General features: G+C 39.8%; 1 protein-coding gene across 1 annotated transcript in view; it reads right to left on the bottom strand.

Annotated features, from left to right (window-relative positions):
- Positions 1–23,440, bottom strand: part of SNTG1 (syntrophin gamma 1) — a 422,503-nt gene that overhangs the window by 87,442 nt on the left and 311,621 nt on the right. The window contains exons 10-12 of the mRNA XM_027560956.1: positions 12,934–13,036; positions 8,234–8,316; positions 392–522 (exon numbers count right to left, since the gene is read on the bottom strand). Coding sequence (XP_027416757.1) covers positions 392–522; positions 8,234–8,316; positions 12,934–13,036 — 317 coding nt within the window. The remainder of the gene's footprint in view (positions 1–391; positions 523–8,233; positions 8,317–12,933; positions 13,037–23,440) is intronic.

Raw genomic sequence — 23,440 nt, 5'->3', positions numbered from 1 at the left:
GTGGGCGGGGGCTGACTGCCCTCAGCTTCCCCTCCATCCCTGCCTCTGTGAGCAGGTTCCACGGAGAGCTGGGGGTTCATCACCACCTGCAGCAACAGCACAGTGTCCACGGGTCCAGCCATCCACCCTCCTTGGTGGCAGCAAGGCCAGCCCAACCATGGAGCAGAGGCCCCACGGTGGGGACGGCCACAGGGGTAGAGCTGGTGTCTGAGGGTTCCCAGGGCTCGGTCAGCAGGGCTGAGAAGCGAGCCAAGCCCATGCCCACCACTTGCACTGAGGTGTGTTTGCTACCTGGCCCTCTTCCCACTTTTGGAAGCACACTGAACAACGAATCACAGTCCCATCACCAGCCAGACTCCAGGCCTCGCTGTCGGTTCCCCGTGGAACTCACCGGCTCAGGTCGGTCCCGGGCAGGTACTGGGAGAACCGTGAGTGCAGCAGCGGGATGAGCCTCAGGTCGCACCACCGCTTCTCCCACCGCAGCCCCGGGGACGCGGGCCACGATGAGCAGGACAGCGTGTCCTGAAAGGAAAACAGACTTTCAGCATCGCGGCCACAAACCCCTTCCACCATAGGGCTATTTCCCCCTAAGCAATCCAAAGACAGGGACAGAATACCATGGGATATCCATAGTCACTGGCAATGAAATTACATTTTCTAATGTCTCCACTAATGGAATCCTATAAGAAAGTGAGGAGGGAATCGTTGAGATGAAAAATCAGAGTGAAAAACATATGAAAATAATGGGTCAGGAGCTGGGAGAAAAAATAAAATTGGGACAACTGAATCCATTCAAGAATGCAAAGACGGGTCAACTGTGATGAACTTGTAGGTGACAAAAAAAAAAAAAGTTCAATTAGCAAGTATTTTCTATCTGTGAAGTACAAAACATTACAAGGGCTTGTGATTCATTGGTTAGTTAAAAATATTTTTGAATAGAATGAATATTCCTCTAAAACAACTCTCAAACAGTACTCAAGGAAATCATTGTCAATTTATTTAACTTTATGTTAAAATGTTCGTATTTTCCTGTATTGCTTTAGAGTTATGTTAAGATAACCACTACTGGTTTGAAATTCCATGTATTTTAAATTCCATTAAAAGTCTGTGTTTTTTTCCTTTTGTACAGAGAAGACATACATTTGAATAAAATTTGAGCTTTTCAGTGGGTGTTGATCAGTGTTTCTTTCATTTTCTTTCACTGTTGGATTTCTCCTTGGCTCTAGTACAGGGAACGATGTTGGTGCGTAGGCTGGCCTGGGTTCTACCAGCCAAGGCTCAGTTTGATCAGAGAGCTGCTGACGTGGATTTCTCTCTAGTCTAGAGATTCTTTGTGTATAGATGGGTGCTCAGGCATGTCTGATTCTTTGTGTCCCTATGGACTGTAGCCCACCATGCTCCTCTGTTCATGGGATTTCCCAGGTAAGAATTCTCTCATTCTTGAGTGATGATACTAGAAGGAGATTCTGTTTTAGTTTAAATATTGAACTTCTGTGATTCTAGATATTATTAACCTTTTCTTCTGGTATTAATTTCTTAAAAATTGGTTATAGCAAAAAAAAAAAAATCTTCCATTATTTTCACTAAAGGTTGAGTGCTCTCTGGTATTACTATGTTAATTGTCAACAGTTGTGCCAGTGAAAGTCCATGAAATCCTTGGAGCAGTTTGGAGCACCCAGAAGGAAGGTCTGGCTTAGACGGTCAAGAGGCCCCCTTGTTGTCCAGTCTCTCGGGGGCTCAGCCTTTGTGCAGGATGGTCGTATTCAGGGCTTCTGTGGTGACTGAGATGCAGAGACCCAGGGTTCACATCAACCATCCCCTTTTTCCTCATGTCAGATGTCACAGACAGTCAGCACATGGCCCAGGTGAGGCAGTAGCTGTGCACCAGGGGAAGAGGGCTGAGACCCCCATTAGAATGAAGCCACCTGGGTTCAGAATCATGCTTCCCCAACTGATGAGTCCTGGGAGAGTCACTCACCAAGTCTTTGCACCCATGCATCAGTCTCCAAAGTCATGGCTGTCACCAACGAAACCCACAACTCCTCCTAAGTCTTTTCTGCACAGGGGTACTTGAAACCACCATCCTATGTGACATCCTGGGGAAAACTGACGTGGTTTCCTTGGTCAGGCTGGACCCAACCAAGCAGCCCTGAGAAGTGAGAGGCAGAAACCCACTTGTGAGCTTTTGCTTGAGGCCCCACCTGGGAGGCTGTGCAGTCAGGCATTGACCAGAGGCCCCCAGCTGGTCAGCAGCAGTGTCAGGATCCACTCGGACCTATATCTCTCTGACTCCACAGCCAACATGTGGCCCACAGCGCAACATATAACATTCATAATCAGAGCTTAAATGATGGAAAGAATGACTCAGATTTTTGTCTTGATTATTTCACAATTCTGCAAAGTTATTTCAGGCAAATTATTTACAGACGGACCCTCGTTGTTCATGAAAAGCACAAAGAACTCCTCTCACTCCATTGTTCCCTGAGCAAATGGACAGAAAAAGTAAAAGAACATAAAAGACAAGGGAAATGGAATATGGAGAATGAAATCACCATAGGAGAGGATGATAAGCTTTACCAATTACATTTTATAGACTTTGTGTGCTGGCAGGTATGAAAATACACATGACCTTTGACCCTTCCTGATATAGCACCTCAACCTGGAGTCCTTAAGTATCAAAGTTGAAAAATGTCACTTCCTCATACATTTCTTTCTCATAAAAAATATGTTATAACTCCCACTTCAGCTATTGAAATAATCAAGGTTAGTGCATTTCATTTTACAGATCTGTTATTTACAGTGAAATATCTGGTGTCTTTTGAAAATGATTTATACTTATTGCTTAAATTATGACAGTAGAATATAAATTTACTTTCTAGTCTTTTTCTGTAACAACTGCCAGAATTATTTTTGATTGCATACAATGATCTAACAACACAAAGATTTTAATGGTTTTAAGGCCCATAACTAACTTTCAAAACATTTATTCTTCAATGTCAAGAATGTTGTTTCCTATAATATTAATAGCACAAATGGGAAAAGTAGCATTAACAGTCTTTGCTTTAAAATAAACTCTTGCCTGACTTCAGACTATACTACAAAGCTACAGTCATCATGACAGTATGGTACTGGCACAAAGACGGAACTATAGATCAATGGAACAAAATAGAAAGCCCAGAGACAAAGCCACACACCTATGGATACCTTATCTTTGACAAAGGAGGCAAAAATATACAATGGAGAAAAGATAATCTCTTTAACAAATAGTGCTGGGAAAACTGGTCAGCCACCTGTAAAAGAATGAAACTAGAACACGTTCTAACACCACACGCAAAAATAAACTCAAAATGGATTAAAGACCTAAAAGTAAGACCAGAAACTATAAAACTCCTAGAGGAAAACATAGGCAAAACACTCTCTGACATAAGTCACAGCAAGATCCTCTATGACCCACCCCCCAGAGTAATGGAAATAAAAGCATGACCCATTTCCCAGAGTAATGGAAATAAAAGCAAAAATAAACAAATGGGACCTAATTAAACTTAAAAGCTTCTGCACAACAAAGGAAACTATAAGCAAGGTGAAAAGACAGCCTTCAGAACGGGAGAAAATAATAGCAAACAAAGCAACTGACAAAGAATTAATCCCAAAAATATGCAAGCAGCTTATGTAGCTCAATACCAGAAAAATAAACAACACAATAAAAAATGGACCAAAGAACTAAACAGACATTTCTCCAAAGAAGACATATAGATGGCTAACAAACACATGAAAAGATGCTCAACATCACTCATTATCAGAGAAACACAAATCAAAACCACAATGAGGTACCATCTCACGCTGGTCAGAATGGCTGCTATCAAAAAGTCTACAAACAATAAATGCTGGAGAGGGTGTGGAGAAAAGGGAACCCTCTTACACTGTTGGTGGGAATGCAAACTAGTACAGTCACTAAGGAGAACAATGTGGAGATTCCTTAAAAAAACTGGAAATAGAACTGCCATACAACCCAGCAATCCCACTGCTGGCCATACACACTGAGAAAACCAGAATTGAGAGACATATGTACCTCAATGTTTATCACAGCACTGTTTACAATAGCTAGGGCATGGAAGCAACCTAGATGTCCATCAGCAGACAAATGGATAAGAAAACTTTGGTACATATACACAATGGAATATTACTCAGCTATTAAAAAGAACACATTTGAATCAGTAGTAATGTGGTGGGTGAAACTGGAGCATATTATAGAGAGTGAAGTCAGAAAGAAAAACCCCAATACAGTATATTAACGCATATATATGGAATTTAGAAAGATGGTAATGACAACCATATACATGAGATAGTAAAAGAGACACAGATATAAAGAACAGACTTTTGGACTCTGTGAGAGAAGGCGAGGGTGGGATGATTTGAAAGAATAGCATTGAAACATGTATATTATCATATGTAAAAGAGATGACCAGTCCAAGTTTGATGCATGAAACAGGGCAATCAAAGCCAGTGAGCTGGGACAACCCAGAGCACGGGCATGGGGAGGGAGGTGGGAGGGGGCTTCAGGATTGGGGACACATGTACACCTGTGGCTGATTTATGTCAATGTATGGCAAAAACCACCACAATATTGTAAAGTAATTAGCCTCTGATTAAAATTAATTAATTAAAAAATAAACTCTTTTTACAAAATGTAACACATTTCAAGGTATATTCCCATCCAAGATCTCAAGAACAATGATCAGGCCAAAGTAGAAATGCATACAGAGCAGAAGTGTGCTGTCAGTTACTCAGTCATGTCCGACTCTTTGTGACCCCATGGACTATAGTCCACCAGGCTCCTCTATCCATATGATTTTCCAGGCAAGAACACTGGAGTGTGTTGCCATTCTCTTCTCCAACAGATCTTCCTAACCCAGGGATTGAACCCCCATCTCCTACATTGACAGGCGGGTTCTTTGCCATCTGAGCCACCAGCGAAGCCCACATAGGGCAAAATTCAGATACAAATTTTGTTAAGGACTTGGCATAGAAAGCACTGATTAAAGGTGAATAGTCAGAATGTTTCTCAGAAACTGGTGAGCTAGTCACCTGAGTTTAAGCCTCCTCGTGAGCACAAGGCAAACTCTCTCTTCACCTTGATGAGCAAACTGGGAGAATCTCGTGTGTCCTAAAATTAGTGACCTCAAGTCCTTGGGAGGACTAGGCTATACTGTTATGTAAGGCGGTGGAGTGATGTTAACGTATCATCAGGTGTTATTTTCTCTTATGTTTCAAATGTTGTCTTAAATACGTAGGCCATGTTTCAGGAAACTCAAACAGTATCTGCTTACTCAAAATCTGCTTCAGAAAATAAATATGCCGCAGGAACTGAACACAGCATCCCTGGGCTGGGACAGAAGTGAGGACTAGACACAGCCAGGACTGATGCTTCTCCTAGGGACCTGACTCCACAATGCACGTTCCAGGAACATGTGCCACAAGGCACCCTGCTGTCCAGGTTCCCAGGTACCTCATTATCAGTGACAAGCCAGAAGGACACAGGCTCCTAATCTTATGAATCTCTGAGTAGACCATACTCCATTCCCCAAACTGGCCACCAAGTCTGCGTGACCCACTAATTCCTGAGCAGCCTCAAGTTTGGTATGAAGTCTCCCAATTCTGGATGATTTAAATTAAGTCAGATATTCATAGTCTCTAGCAGACCTTTCTCTGATATTAGGATGCTAATGTCCACTGTTCTTTTTCTGCTAATGTTACAGTTTATTTCACACATTTGCCTGTAGATTTTGGGTTTAAACATTTTGGGGTCAGGAACCATAATTAACTGTTTCCCATGGCACCTAGACAGATCCCCACATGGTAGGTTCTCAGTAAATATCCATTTGATTGAGATGCAATGCAATAATTGTCTTTACTTTTATTGTATTTTAATTTATATGTGTCTTGATTCTTATTGTCTAAAACATTGCAAGTGTTATTAATTCCTTTAAAGATCCTTGCATGCATGTGTGTGATAAGTCATTTCAGTCGTGTCCGACTCTTTGCAACCCTATGGACTGTAGCCCACCAGTCTTCCCTGTCCATAGGATTCTCCAGGAAAGAATATTGGAGTGGTTTGCTATGCCCTCCTCCAGGGAATCTTCAGGACCCAGGAATCAAACCTTCATCTTACCTCTCCTGCTTGGCAGACAGGTTTGTTACTATTAGCACCACCTGTGAAGCCCTAAAGATCCTTAGCAAAGTCAAACAACGTTCAATCCTAACGCTAAAAATGGAAATCAAACATGCCTCTTGAAGTGGAAAGACATAACTCAGAAAGAAAAGTTTATGATGATGGAGTTTTTAAAGATTTGACAGTTGGATTTATTTGGAACAGTTGTGCTGTGGAATTGCTGAGTGGTTTCCTTAACGCAGTCAGGTATTTGTAAGGAAAACACTGACTCCAGCTCCACACTGAGGCACAAGTGGTGAACTCAATCCACAGTCACTGCTGTGTATGTAATGGGAAGAGAATAAAGCAGCCTGAATGGCTCCCACCCACTGACCTTCCTCTTTCCGTCTCCTTATTACAGAGGGGTCCACGGGTATGGGGCAGGGACTAGAATAACGTGTCACCCAGCTTGTTCAGCTCTGCAGAAGAACAGCTCTTCCCCCCTCTCAGGAGAGAGCAGAGATGGAGGCTCTGATGTGAGGGACAGATGGGGGAGGTCTCCGGAGAAGGGGATGAGGAGGGAACCTGGCAGGATGTGGGCTCCTGACGGGCGGGGTGGACACTGTATCGCCTGCCTGCCAAGGCTGGAGGGCTGCTCAGTGCCCCATGTCTGCATCCCTGGCTGCAGCCACAGTGGGGATGGGGCACTGAGCCCTGATTCCAGGCAGAGGCTCCTTTCAGAGGGGAGGCGGTCGACTCACAGCTGTGGGGGTCAAGGCACCACCCGTGAAAGGACCCGAAAGACAGCAGAGGCGTCACGAGCATGTTGACCGCAGGGATGGATGAGAGCATGCAGGAGGTGGAAGCTGGGCTGCGGCGGCGAGATGGAGCTGACGGGCGCGCGGACCGACGCCTGTATTCACTTCATACACATGCGCTCATTGTTTGAGTCATTCAGACCTTGCCGCCTTCTGAAGACCACATTTTAGATATTCTCCACCGTGTGACAATTACTTCTCTGGTGACAGGAGTGAGAGAGAAGGGCAGTGAAGTACCGGATGTGGTTGGTTTACTCTTGGAGAGACGACCCTGGTGGTGCCAATGGTCCTCTTTCAGAACAAAAAAGGCAAAGGAAAACGACTGGGAGCCTGCTGGACTTGGCTGAGACTGACGCTTTGCAGTTCAGTGCACTGAGGCCAGAGGCATGAAGATGTTCAGAAGGAGGACTTTGAAGTGAAATGCCACCGTGAGGTCAAGAATTTCCAATGGAGAGTGAATCATACAGGTCAGAAGAAGCTCCACGTCTTATACATCCTAATACTTGGAATAGAAAAATAAAATTCTTCGTAAGTGAGCTCTGCTTCTCTTCACGTTTGTGAGCACAGGGGTAATGACCATCTTACATTTAACCGGAAGGATTCGTTTTGTCTTTAGAATGTGTGCATGTTTCAAAGGGTGAAATACAAGGAAGTTCAAAATATTTATAAAAGAAAAAGAACTGCTTACTCCAAAGTACAGGTGGTAAATAAAAATCAGCACTTTATTAAATGTGTATAAAACCAACATGCTGATTTTATCAATTATTAAATACAGATCTAGTTTAACATCCCTCACATTTTACACAATGTGTAGATTAGATTTTCATCTTTATCACTTTGCATTAATTCCCTGGTGGGTGTGAAGGTGGCTAAGAAATCCTAATATATCACAAATTATATAGCTACTTTTTGTGAAATAATTTCAAATGAAAAATAATTTCAAATGATAACAAATTATGTCAAATTACATACAAGATGCCATGTTATAAAATGATTTATGATGTTCTTTCAAAGTTAAGTCTCTACAGCTTACAAAGGGCTTAGTGCAGACCTGAGAGGAGAAAAATGACATTAAAAAAATAACAGACCTCCTTATTTACCTCCTCCCTGGATTAGCATAATTCTGAAAAAATAAAGCAGCCAAGGATTTCAAGTCTGTCAGAGAAGCCAGGTCCCAGAGCAGTTTGAGCAAATTCTAACTCCGTGTACCCTGGGCTTTGTCTAGGTTCCCTCGTCATTAGTGGGGACCATGCCCTGGGCATCTTACTGTGTTGTTGGGATGGTAGTTGAGGTGCAGGCCGCTGTCACAGAGCGGGGAGGAGGTGCCGCTGCTCTGGTCGCTCGGTGCACCTGCGGGAAGAGTCAGAGCATTGCTGGTTAGAAGCCCACCTGCTCTGCATGGACATCTTCTGTCCCGTGAACTTCAGGTCACTTCAGGTATCATGCAAGCCAGGGAGTAAAATTATCTCTGTTTTATTTATGTCAAAGCCAGAGTTTTGGAAGAAAACAAAAATAAAAATGAAAACCTAAAGTGGATCCTAAAAGAGACCTGCAAATATTTATCTTTGATTTCAGAAGCATTAAGGTTTTATTAAGGGAAGCATTCAACCTTATAAAAATAGTATTTTACTTTATTACCCGAAGAGACCTATTCTTATGGACCATACTTAAAATGGTGCAAGATTTTGTTTGGCTACGAAGTCCTACTTAATTTTTTGTACTAATGTACTAGCAAATCTCGTGTATGTTTACCATAATTTTCCATAATGCAAAGTTTGTAAGTACTCTGTCTTCACAATCACTCTTTCTGTGTACACTGTCACTGGGAGCACCTTCATTGACATGCAATCAATTTACAACTAAAATAGTTCATATTAGATCCTCATGAGAAAACTACAAATATCTATTTTTAAAGATGAGTAATATAAAATAAAGACTTGTGATTTTCTAAGATTTTACAATTTAGTAATTGCTTCAAAGATATATAATCTTGGTACCAAAATCCCACTAAAACATCACAGGAAAATACATCTGGAAATCTTTAATGAACATAGATTAAAAAATAATAACAATACTTTACAAATTAAAACCTGTAATATATCTATAAAGATACAGCATGATCATGGTGTTTATCCTAGGGATGCAAGCTTTATTTGGCATTCAAAATCAACTTTTAAAAAGTTACCATATCAACAGAAAAAAATTTTTTAATGTAGTATCTCAATGGATGAAAAACATATTTGACACAATTCAACATTAACTTCTAAAACAAAGAAAGAAAAAGAAATATCTTCAGTAACCAGGATTAGAAGGGTGCCTATATTTTAACTGGGGCTTCCCTAGTGGCTCAGCTGGTAAAGAATCCACCTGCAATGTGGGAGACTTGGGTTCGACATCTGGGTTGGAAAGATCCCCTGAAGACAGGAATGGCTACTCACTCCAGTATTCTGGCCTGGAGAAGTCTATGGACTGTATAGTCCATGGGGTCACAAAGAGCTGGACATGACTGAGCGACTTTCACTTTCTATTCTAGCCCAATAAAAGGCACCTGTGTTATACAGAGCAAAGTAAGTCAGAGAAAGAAAGACAAATATTGTCTATTAACGCATATATGTGAAATCCAGAAAAGTGGTACAGGTGAACCTATTTGTAGGACAGGAATGGAGACACAGACGTAGAGAAGAGACTTGTGGACACGGTGGGGAAAGGAAAGAGTGGGATGATGGGAGAAAGTAGCACCAACATACACACACTACCATGTGCAAAGTAGACAGCTAGTGGGAAGCGGCTGAACAACACGGGGAGCCCAGCCTGGTGCTCTGTGACGACCTATAGGGGTGGGATGGGGAGGGAGGGAGGCTTAAGAGGGAGGGGAATTATGTATAATTATGGCTGATCTGTATCTGTATTGTTGTATGGCAGAAACCAACACAACACTGTAAAGAAATTTTCCTCTGATTAAAAATAAATTAAGTAAATTAATAATAAAAAGGGCAACTATGAGCACCCACAGCTGATGGCACACTTAACAGTGAGAAGCTGGATGGTGTCCACCAGTATCTTGCAAGGGGGAAGGACATCTGCACTCAGGACTTCATTCAACACATTACTAGAGGACCACCCCATTACTATGTGCATAATCAAGAAAAAACAAGGAATTAAAGAAATATAGCTTGGAAAGAGACAAGCAAAACTCACTATTTGTAGATGACATAACTTCATATGTAGAAAAATTTTTACAAAGCACAAAAAATCTTATTAGAATTAGTAAGGAAATTAAGCTATGCTGTAAAATGTCAATATATAAAAATGCTTGTTTTTTGTATGTTAGCAACCGATAATTGGAAAATTAAATATTTAAAATATTATTTACACTAAAATACAAAAATATAAAAGACTTAAATTTAATGAAAGATATGATATACTTTCCCATTGGAAACACTAAAATATTGACAGAAAAAAAATATAAAGAGATGGAAAGATATGTTTGTGGAATGAAAGATTTAAAGTTGTTAAGGTGTTAAGTATACTAATTGTTTATCAATTCAATCTAGTCACATTCAAAATCATAATAGCTTTTTATATGGAAATTGATATGCTATTTATAAAATGTACGCAGCAATGCAAGGATCTAGAATAGCTGAACACAAATTGAAATAGCTTGAAATATTGCAAAGTTGAAGAACCTACCCTGGATGACTTTTTAAAGTAGTATAAAGCTGCAATGATCAACTTCGGAGAAGGCAATGGCACCCCACTCCAGTACTCTTGCCTGGAAAATCCCATGGATGGAGGAGCCTGGTGGGCTACAGTCCATGGGGTCGCTAAGAGTCGGACACGACTGAGCTACTTCACTTTCACTTTTCACTTTCCTGCATTAGAGGAGGAAATGGCAACCCACTCCAGTGTTCTTGCCTGGAGAATCCCAGGGACAGGGGAGTCTGGTGGGCTGCCATCTTTGGGGTCGCACAGAGTCGGACACGACTGAAGCGACTTAGCAGCAGCAGCAGCAATGATCAACACTGTGGTTTTGTTGAAAGAATACAGTATGCATAAATTAATGGAAATAAGATGGTGATTCCTTCATTCTTGATTCCTACTTCAGAACCAAAATGTTATTACTATAAGAGAGATTATAAACTTAAACATAGAAATCAATGTTATAGGCACTCCCCTGGTGATCCAGTGGCTAAGACTCCATGCTCCCAATGTATAGGGCCCAGGTTGGATCCTGCATGGAGGAAACTAGGTCCCAGATGCCTCAACAAAGATCAAAGATCCTGTGTGCAGGAACAGCCAAATAAATAAATAAATCTATTTTCAAAAAATCAAGCTGAAAAGCTGCTTGCAAAAATGTAGGGAAAGATCCTTGCTACCAAGGGGTAGGCAAATATTTTTTAGAGAAGATACAGAAAACTAAAAGCATATACAACAAAAACAACAACAAAATGATAAATTAGATCTTATAAAAATAAAATCAAACTCTCACAAAGAGTTGTACAAACTGAGACACCTTGGGTAAAAAATACAGTCATGCACAAAATGAGTGAAATGTTTGTAACACACATAACTAACAAAAGGCTTATAAGCAGTCTTGTATTCTCCTGCAATGTGATAATATAAAGGCATACCAATAGAAATAGGGGGGAAAGACACATCACAAAATAAGAGATGCAAATAGCACACGACAAGGAGCAAATCATCATCAGTCTTCAGAGAAATGCAAATTGAAATTTCAATCTTATACCACCAGACACTCAAGAGAACAGCTGAAGAAATTGTGACCATCACATATTGCATTAATACAGAGCAACCAAAACTCTCACCCACACTGGAGTGGACACTGAGAGATCTGTAAATATATGCCCATCTTAGAAATAGATTTGGCAGTTTGTCAGCAAGTTACTTGCACATCTGTCTTGTCACTCAGCAATTCCACTCCTAGGTACTTACAGTACCAGTTATAGTAGTGACATAAAATACTAAGACTCTCCATCATTGTACAGGATTGTTTATAGCAGTTTTCTTTACAATAGCAAAACACCGGAAACTGTTTGCCTATAAGCAGGAAAATGTATTACCCAACTTTACTACAGTCACAAGTGGAACACTATGCAACAATGTAAAAAAAAAGTTCTGAAAATATGTAACATGAGATGGTTCATTATGAAAGAAGCCAGATGTAAAAAAATAAAAACAGCTTGATTACATTACATAAAATTCTAAAAGAAGCAAAAATAATACTTGATGGCAAGAAATCAAGTCAGTGGTTTTTTGTGGGAACGTTATTTATAGGAAGATGCACAGCAGAACCATTTTATGAGCTATATGCATGTGGACTAAGCAAACATGTGTTTGTCAAAACTGATCCAATTGAGAATTGAGGATCTTTGCATTTCATTTCATGTAAACTTCATTAAAAATATACTCTTATTTGATTTTAGCAAAACCTGTAAGATGTATGCATTTCATTTCATAATGTTCAAATAGATATGGAAATTTTTAAGTAGCTCTTATGAAAATTATTGCATTTTCACATAGACCAGGGCTTCCTTCAATCTCCATATTTTCATCAGGACAGATTAAGTGTAAATGTTTATTTAGTAAATTCAGTAGTTGAATAAGAGTATATTGCTTTCTACTTAGAGAATATATATTCATCAAACATTATGAATGAAATTCAATAGAGATACAAAATGTATATATTTAATATGACAATTTTAAAATAAATAATGTTTCCCCAATTATAGTTGGAAAATAGCTAAATGTGAATACATTTTGAAACAAAACCAACAGCTGTTCCCTTTGGAGAAAGGTTAATTGAACGCTTTGTGACATCAAGACAAAATGTTTGTATTCAGGTAGAAATCCCAACTTTGAAAAGAAGCTACTAATTACTGTCAGGAAATAATGGTTCAGAAAGCAAGCATGACTTGAGCATTTTACCTATCCTTCACAAATGCTTACATGCACAGTCTTCGTTCAGTGACAGTTTGAGGAAAGCGGGTGCTCGTTTCAAGAATGAGACTGTCAGGGTGACCTCTTCTCCAGCATTCCGAAGAACTTGAACCTAATAGAAAACATAATAAAAATGATACCACTATCAGTGTGTCAGCAAACATTTCTGTGATTGCAGCAGCTTAAAGTACTGGGTGGTCTTTTCCAGCTCTCACATCTTGTGATGTGGCTGCAAACATTCAGTGGGAGGTGCACAGGATGAATGAGCTAAGCTGCAGGCACTCAGCCTTCACAGCCTCCCTCCCCCACCATTCTGTGTCCCTGTTCACACAGGATGTGATGGCCCTTCATTTACATTCATCAAGACTCTCTTGAGTTTATGGTCTATCTTAGGTCTACAGAAAGATCTATATTTATGAATTTACTGAATATTCATTGAACATCCATGATGCACTATTTGGAGATCTATGAGAAAATTACCCTGCAGATGTTGACCAGAGTGCTAATTCTAATTAAATTGTTCCAGTGCACTCACACACGTTCGCAAAGAATAAATAGGTATTGCTTTTCCATTATATCATTGCATATTTTCTTCTCTTTCTCTGAAAATATAGAACAACTCTCCACACTTTCCAAATTATAGAATTACTATGTCTATTTCTACCAGTTAAATTATAGTCATTTATCAAAATATTATAACAAGCCAAATGTTAGCAATATTAAAAGAAGTTCATAAAGCTGAGGATTATTTATAGCAAACATATCTAGAAAAGATATGTATATCTATAATTTTAAAAACTCACATAGACTAAGAAGAGAATTAAGAGTAAATAGTGAAGAAGCAGTTAATAACCACGGGGACATAATTTGTTATTAAACTTATAGAAAAATGATCATCATAAAATCATTAAAGAACTGACTATGAAAATGGTTTAGAATGACTTCTGGTCTCTATGTGCTATATGCATGTTAAGTCGCTTCAGTTGTGTCCAACTCTTTGAGACCCCATAGACTGTAGCCCACCAGGCTCCTCTGTCCATGGGATTTCCCTGGCAAGAATACTGGAGTAGGTTGCCATTTCCTCCTCCAGGGGATCTCCCAACCCAGAGACCCAGACTGCATCTCCTGCATTGCAGGGGGATTGTTTACCGCTCAGCCAACTGGGGAAGCCCCCCAAATCAAATGAAATTATAGAAATAAAAAGCAAAATAGCATAAACAACTTTGCTGGATTGGCCCTAACCCTGACCTGAGGACAGAACAATAACATTAAGCCAGTCTGAGCATTAAATAAGATACACACACACAGACACACATACACACACACACACACACACACACACACACACACACAAATAATACATAGCATCATGTTAAAAGTAGGAAATTTTTAAAATGAAGAAAATTATATAATCATTTTAATAGATACAAAGAAGACTTTGATTACATTCATTCGATTCATTTGATAAAAGCTCATAGAAAATTGAATGTACAAAGAAGTATCCTTCATATTATAAAGAGATACACAGAAAGTGTATAAGAAACATCACAGCTAATGGTGAATTACTGAGACATTTCTCTTTGAGATCAGAAATGAGACAAAAATGGCCACCAATTTCATTTCTCCTTAATCTTTCTTCAGGTTTTACTGTAATAAGGCAAGAACAGAGCTAATAAAAATCATTAAAATTGAATAGAAGAAATGAAACACATTATTCAGAGGTAACATGATTTTTGAATATAGAAAATCCTTAAGAGCCTATAGACATCACTGCATGGTGAGTTATTAAGTGAGTTTAGTGTGGAATATCACAGATACAAAGTAATGTATAGTGATCAACTGGCTTTGATTTAATATCAACAAATAAATACAAGATTAGCTGAACTGGAGGAAGATGGTGTATCATGGACACCTCCGGACATAAAACTGTGAGGATATCAGTTCTCTTCTACTTTCCCATGGATTCACGATAATCCCATGCAAAGTTCCCATTCTTCTTCTTTTTTTTTTTTAGTTTTTAGCTTAGTAAGAATTTATGAATTTGGCTTGTTTCACAGTGGCATGTAATAATTATATAATTATTATACAAGTGCACTGGAGTGTGTGAGGCAGTGGAAAGCAGCCACTAAATGCACACATTCTACAGCAAGTGTGCAATACATAATATCCAATGTTAAATAAAAAACAACACTGTGAGAATCTCAAGTATAATTAAGAGAACAAAGTAGAATAAGTTAAATATAGTTGACCCAGAAATAGCTAATGGGCAAGAGCTTTTCTTTTGAAGCTTTATATTGGTAAACTTGAGTCTTGAAATTTTGTTCAAATGCCATCGAGATAAATAAAAACTTTTCAAAAATTATAAAACCTTACCCTAGCAAAGGAACTTTGAGTTTGTTTTCAATAAAAGGTCAGTTATGGGTGTCTTTCTGGATAACCACAACTTCAAGTTCTCAACACATACTCATTTCTTAATTAATGCGAAACACATGCTTGATTCAGCAGCACGTATGCTAAAAAAATTAATGCAGAAGTAGTCATCTTTTCAGAGAACAGGATTGAGATAATTGGCCTGATACTGTCATGTAGAAAATACAGGTTCCACATCATGAATAAGGAAGAATGTCATCTTCTTGCACAATCGGAAATCAGCGCCAATAAATCCAATCATCGTTTTCATATTCATTTACATTTCTTTTTGCAAATCAAATGTCCATTTTAATCAGATGACATATTGGCACAGTTTTTCTCTCATACTGCCTTGGGTGAGTACATGAGCAAAACACAGAAGTTGGTAAAAGATGACAATCAGTAAAAATGGAAAAAGGAAAGGGAACTACTCCTATATGTATAGGCTGACTCTGTTAAACCAGGACAAGATAACTGTTCGGACTGTGACCTAAATGTCCATAAACTCCATCCGTCTGTTAGACAGGAAACTGCGTAGAATCCTGTTGTGTTCTCTGTCCTTCTGCCTTCCCGCGGGGGCCATTCTAAATTCACAGGAGATTCTGAGGAAATATTTAGCCGCCCACCACCGCTGTGGTGTATGAAGCCAAAAATGCTCATAGCTGGAGGTTATTTTACCATTTTGTTTTCTGAAGACTTTATTTTTGTAGGGCAGTCTCAGGTTCTTAGCCAACTGGAGGGGAAAGTGCAGAGATTTCACTTGGGCCCCCAGCCCTCTAGAAGTACAGCCTCCCCGTGGTCAACACACTCGAGCTGAGTGGGACATTTGATACAAGTTATGAACCTGCAGTGACATGTCAACACCACTCAGAGTGCACAGCTGATGGGAGGGTTTAGTCTTGGGGGTGAGCCTGCTGTGGGTTCCACATACCACACACACACAGACCAACCACACAGAGAGAGACACACACAGACCACACACACCACACACACACACCACACACATACACAGGACTTCCCTTTGACTTTGGCCTCACCCCGCTGATATGTCGTTAACTGCAGTAAATGATTTCCTTAGAGTCCTGACCTCTGGAGGAAAAGGAAATTGAGAATGACTTTGAGGAACGGTCTTAAACAAACTTCTTTTCAGACAAAACAGCTAAGCTGGCACTAGATATGACACCGAGCTTTACTATCCATGTTGAGATGGTGACGACCTGTGGACACTGAGTAAACAGTGTTTCCTTGTATAACCATTTTATTTATACTAACTGTAGGGGGAAATAATGTACTTATTATATGGGGCTCTCTTGAGTGGGACTAGGTCCTCGGCTTCCCACTTTCACATGTAAATTTGAGGGGAATCTGTGGAGCAGTGGGGGGGCACACGCCCCTCTCTGTGAGGACAGGTGTGCGTGTCCATACCTACAGGTGACGGGTGGGGTCAGAGTGCTGCCAGCGTTCAGGGTGGAGACAGGGCCTTCTCAGGAAAGAGACATCTGGTCAAGGACGGAGCCTATAGTTCCCACGAACCCTGGTGCCGGTGCGTGTGTGTGTAAGTCCTGTCCGACTCTGTACGACTCTGGTGGGACTGTAGCCCACCAGATTGGACAGTAAGTCGTGTGTGACAGCCGGAACTGTCCCTCTGGAAAATGAGGTGCAGAACTGCATACAGAAAATCCTGTCACCCCTGGAAGTAGTGGGTGGATTAACATGAGAAGGCAAGTATCACATGGAATCTGGAAAATAAGAAAGAAGTCTGAAGTAACTTAGAAATACCATCTCTTACCATAAAGTGACACTGAACAGTGATGGAAAAGCTGAAGACAGATGGAGGAAGGGATGGGGGATTGGATTACTGTGGACATCACAGCTGGAGAAAGGTGCTGTGACGTTCCTGAGGGTGAATCTCACACATTCATTCATCTCATCACCTTTCCTGCATTTTAATTTGTGGGAAACATTCCACATACACAAAAAGTACAACAGGATCCCTTATATAGACATTTCAAGTCTGAATGTTACATTCTCATAAAATTAAAAAAAAAAATCACAGCAAAAATGCTTATATAGTTGTATGTTTTAAAGAGAACTACTAAATTTTTAGTACTTCTGAATTCCTAAAGTTTCACCCTAAAATAGTGTGCGAGTATGTAGTAAGTTTTCAATTTGGGCAAATATTACAAATAAGAATGGAGGTTGACTAAACAACAATGTCAGCTCTAATAACCAGGATATAGTAATAACTATTGATGAATTTCAATATGGAAAAAATCATTTACTTTAGTGAGGTGAGAATGTAGAACACCTGATCCACTTTTACTGTAATATTTGAAGCTATAACTAAAAATTCCATCACTTTAAAAGACCTCATTAAAATAAGATTCTATGTAATAAAAGTGGGTGAAATGCCACATTCTAGATGAGTTGAACTTAACAAGCAGAATACATTGGTAGCTAGTTCATACACTATAGTAACACTATTTCAGCATTTGTTTTAATTGCAGTATTTTTTCAAAGACACAAGTAATATTTTACTGTGCTTTCTAACGTTGTATGTCAACCGACTAGTTCATGTTCTATTAGGCAGTTTAACAAAAATTTTAAATTGGTAAAAAGTTTATTTTTAAGAAGTCATCTGGAACAGATGGGTTCAAAACTAAGCTTTATCTAATTTTTGAAGGAAGGGAGAGACTTTCCCTCATTTTTGTACAACTCTGTATGAGATTGTCTCAGGAGTGAATTGTCAGGATCTGAGAAGCAGCACGGACTTGGTGACTCCCACGTTGGAAGAGCAGCTGAAGCCCGGAGCTGCAAGTGTTTGTTTACACACATCATCACAACACGTTTGCACAGCAGCACAGGACTCGGAAGTAAACACTGTGGAGTTGCTGGTGCACTTTCTTCCCGTAGTCTTTCATCTCACTCTATCACATGCATCATTTCTTATGTCACTTTGAACTTTAGGTACACCCCCGCCCCCGCTCCCCAGAGCACGCGGAGAGCAGGATTAATGCTCTGGTACAGTCAGCAGCGCTGTGGGGCCACTGCTGGCTCTGCCAGCACCTTCCTGGAAACAGACATTCAAGAGGGAGAAATACAGCTGTCCTGCCATGAGAAAACAGTGATTTTTCTGGGCGTATGGTCATTTCAAATACTTGAAAATAGATGTGAGTTTCAAATATAATGTGTTAAATGAGTGGGGAGAAAATAATCCTTATATGCTGCTAAATACATGAAGGAAAATAGAGTTTATTACTTCATGATTACTTCAGATTTCAGTCTTCAGAGGAATCTATCACACACAAAATGGTGGGGACATGGTGATTATAGCCCTGAAGATGGTTATGAACTTGTGCAAAACACAGGCACTTTATTTTGAAGCTGTGTATGTCTGTCCCTGTCTGACGTATCTGAAATTACTGAGAATGTGTAAGGGTGGCCCTTAGTAAGAGTATCAACTTACTGCCTTTTTATTTTGTCATCTGGAATCTCCCTCAAGTCTCCTGTTCTACTTTGAACTCTACTTCTTTTCAACAGAGTAAGTCCCAGAGGACAGTCCTGCCATCTGGTACCTGACAAAGTGACCAGTGATGGGATGACAAAACAGAAACCAAGACAGACTCTTCGGGAACCTCTCTGTCAGTCACTCAGCTTCAGGCTCAGACCTCACACTCACCCCTCCCTCTCCAACAGGCACCATCATCTCAACCCAAGGACAGTTCACAAAAGGGTGAACTAATCAAGACGATACATGAAACACAGCCGGTGCCCAGACATTAGCCTGTCTTGTCTTAAAGCCGCCTTGTCTCAGAGGCCATGGGGAATCCTATGTGTCTCATGTGACCCTGAAGCCAAGGTTGAACAACAGGAACTTTAAGCTCTATCTCTTTAAATAAATTCAGGTCAATGAATGCCAATTTCAGAAATCTATAAGCTGGTCACTTGAGATATAAAATTGAAATGGCTTATGTTCGGTTAGAAATTTTAGAAGAATGAGGGTTCAATAAGGGCACATAAGCTTGCAGAGAGTACTTTCCAATGAAACAGTATCAGAGAAAACCACTGACTGTAATTCTCACCAGCACGTCCCTTAAAATGCAGATGGTGAGGAACACTGGGCTCCCTGCCCCTGCCCCTCCTGGCTGACGTCCCCTCATACTCCCTCCACCGGCTTAGCTCTATTTGGAGTCCTGAGCAGGAGAAGGGTTCACCTTGTGAGTAATGAGAGGAGAAGGGCTGCTATTACTCCTGCATCTAGTCTGGCTCCGTTTCCATAGCAACCTGGGCAACCGTGTCCCCAGACAGAGCACCTGCCCAGCACAGCTCCCGGAGAGGAAGGAGATTGATGAGGTGAGGACAGTCAGACCACTGGACCCACAGGGCCATCGCCCACCAGCGTGGCTGGCAATTCCCGTCTGGGTTTCACAAACAGGAGACTCAATCAGCAAGTCTGTGCCACGTGGCACATGGGGCTGGAACTCCAGTCCAGCCCTGTTTCTATTCACTGCTGGGAGGAACCCTGTTTTGTTTTGTTTTTTTTCATCACTGAGCAGAAACCACAGAATGGACAGAGCAGCAGCAGTGCCTGGCCAAGGACCCCAGTAAGAACCATCTCATATTCTCCTTGACGTTGCTTGGGCAAAGAAACTCTGAAGGAATTCTTAACATTTCCCAGACTAACTATCCAGCTCTTTCTGAAGTAACTGGGAGATGTGTATGACCATCCCAGTTGTTGAGGAAACATGTCAGGGGGATGCTGAGATCTACCTCCTGACATCCAGAGTACTAAATGGAGAGCCTTTCATCTTTCATGTGTCGCCTCACAAGGTTCACCATAGGGAAAGAGAAAAATGTTTGAATTTCATCTGATCTGGTCAGATGTATTTGCTACCCAATAAACATAAAGTTCACATTATTTGAATGGATGGAACACAAGTAATTATAGGGAGAAAGAATAAAACTCTCCAAGTGAAGCAAGTGTTGTATATTGTCTGTCACCAGCACCTGACAATGCCTGATATTGTACAGTGTATGTGATGCAGTGTACCTTGTACTACTGGGGCTCTGCTTTGTGGATCCTGGTATCTCAGACCATAAAATCTTCACAGGGACAAATATAATTTCCAGTACAATTGTTTTATCCCAGAGACGTGAGTGCACACTAGATATAGTTGTTGTTGTTCAGCTGCTAAGTCGTTTCTGACTCTTCCCAACCCCATGGACGGCAGCATACTAGGCTTCCCTGCCCTTCACTACCTCCCAGAATTCACTCAAACTTATGTCCATGGAGTGGGTGATGCCATCCAACCATCTCCTCCTCTGCCCAGCCTCTTTTCCTTTTGCCTTCAGTCTTTCCCTGGATACAATATTTGTTAATAAAAATAATGCTAATCATGGTTTTGTGTCTCTCACTCAGTATCTGAGCTACACCACTTTAAAAACAACTGTATTTTCCCTTATTTTCACAACCTGTAATTCTCTCAAAAAGACATTTTTATTGCTAATTACAGGCTGATTTTTGATATGAAAGCAAAAAATTTTGTAATCAATCTTAGATTCCACAAAATAATCTGTATCTGAGCATCAAATTATACTTTCTTTAAGAACATAAAACATCTTTGAACAGCCTTTCACCATCAAGTCAGTGTGAAAGAAACTTTTAGATGTGGTTCACAGCACAGCATAACTCTTATGTATTATCTGACAGCATGGTTATTATCTGCCTCATTTTTTTAAATTTAAAATCCAAAAAAATAAAATGAAATTACATCATCTCTGAACAGAGATCATCTTTTTTATTTTCCAATTTTGATGTATTTACTTTCCTTTCATAGTTGCACTGGATAAAACTTCCAATACTATGTTGATTAGAACTGGTAAAAGTGGGCATCCTTTTCTTATTCTTGATCTTAGTGAAAAAGCTTTTTTTTGCTGAGTATGATATTAACACTGGGTTTTTCATTTAAAGTGTTTATTATGTTGAGGTAGCTTACTTTTGTTCCCTGCTTGTTATTTTTATCAAGGAAGAGTGTTGAATTTTGTCAAATGCTTTTCTCTGCATCGATTGAGACAATCACTCCTTTTTATCACTGAAGAGTATTCCATTTATGGTTGCAGTACAGTCTGTTTATCCATTCATATGTTGAGGACATGTTGGTTGGCTCTAATTTTTGGTGATTAAAAATAAAAGCTTCACTAAAACCTCCTATACATATTTTTCTATGAACATATGTTTTCGTTTTTCTTGGCTAAATACTTGTGAATATGCATGCTCCGTTGTATAACATAATATTTCACTTTGCAACAAACTGTCAAACGGTGTTTCACGGTGGCTTGATCATTTTGCATTTCCACCTGCAATGAGTGAAAATTCTGGGGCTCCACACCCACTCCATTATTTTGTACTGCTGATTTTTGGATCGTGTTATTCTACGGGATTTATGGTCTATCTTCCTGTTTTCGACTCAGTTTTGTTTGTGGCACATAATTGTTGGAAGGCACTGGCTCACAAGTTGAAGTGACAGGTAGATAAACATCCCTTGAGGAATGCTGATATGATGCTGGGCAGCCCCAAATGCATTTATGCAACAATCTTCAAAAAGTCATTAGTACATCAAACCCAACCAACAATGTATAAAAGGAGTTGTACATCAAAACAAAGTAGGTTTATTCCAGGTAAGCAAGGATGATTCAGCATTGTAAATTCAAACAATGTTATCTCCACATCAAATATTTAAAGAACAAAACAAGTATATTCATATCAACTGATGTAGGACAAGCATTTGAAAAGCCTCAACATATGTCCTTGATTAAAACTCTCTGCAAACTAGAAATATAGGGGGACTCCTTCAACTTGATAAAGAACATCTACAAAACACACACAGCTCATATCACACTTAATGATGGGAAATTCCCTTCCCACTGAGACCAGGAACAAGAAAACGACATATAAGGACACATTTTCTCATATTCATATGAGCATTCAAATCATGCTGCAAGCTTCCAGACTTGTTTCTAATATGATGGAAACAAAACATAAGTTAAGGTTACATAGATTTAAAGAAGGAAATAAAGCAATCTTTATGGCTATCAAATAATTGATGTGTTGGACTTTATTGAAATTAAAAAACTTTTGTTCTGTAAAATATACTTTTAAGAAAATTAAAAAGCAATTTTCTCCCCCACAGACAGGGAGAAAATATCTTTAAACCATTTATTTATGTTGTATCCAATACACACAAAGAGTTACTTCTTATGTATATATACATATATGTATATATATAAAACTTTGTTCAGTTCAACAATAAGAAAACAAACAACTGGATGTAAACATGGGCAAAATATGTGAATGGACATCATCAAAGACAATATAAAGAGGGCAAATAAACATATGAACACATGTCCTCCATCATCTGTCATTAAGGAATCATACAGACCCAGAGGGAGGGTATGGGGAGGGAGGAGGGAGGAGGGTTCAGGATGGGGAACACAGATATACCTGCGGCGGATCCATTTTGATATTTGGCAAAACTAATACAATATTGTAAAGTTTAAAAAAAAAAAGGAATCATACATTAGCAGAATGAGATAGCCCTGCCCACGTGGTTCAGATCCACAAACCTCGAGACACCAGTTGTGGCTGAGGATTCAGAGCACAGGACACTCCTTTACTGCTGATGGAGGGACTGCAGAATAGCACTGCCATTTCAGAAGACAGTTTTGGCAGCTTCTTGTAAAGTAAGTAAAATCTTACCATACAACCAGCAATATACCTGCTAAGTTATTTTCAAAGTATTTAAAACTTAGGTCCACACAAAAACCTGCATGCAAATATTTATAACAGCTGTATTCATAATCACTGTGAACTGTAAGTAAGCACAACATCCTCCAATGAATAAATAGATTTAAAGAAAAACTGTAGTGAAATTGCTTAATATTGCCTTGTCCAGACCCTGAAATATTATTTGGTGCTCAAAAATAAATAAATCATTGAGAGCTAAACTACATGGATCATTCTTCAATGGCATTGCTAAGTGAAAGAAGCCAGTCTGAAAAGGCTACATTCTCTATGATTTCAACTGTATGACATTCTGGTGAAGGCAAA

Source organism: Bos indicus x Bos taurus, chromosome 14 (assembly GCF_003369695.1).
Source record: "Bos indicus x Bos taurus breed Angus x Brahman F1 hybrid chromosome 14, Bos_hybrid_MaternalHap_v2.0, whole genome shotgun sequence".
NCBI lineage: Eukaryota > Metazoa > Chordata > Mammalia > Artiodactyla > Bovidae > Bos > Bos indicus x Bos taurus.
Note: the sequence above shows the minus strand (reverse complement) of the source record. Positions and strands in the feature narration are given on the sequence as shown.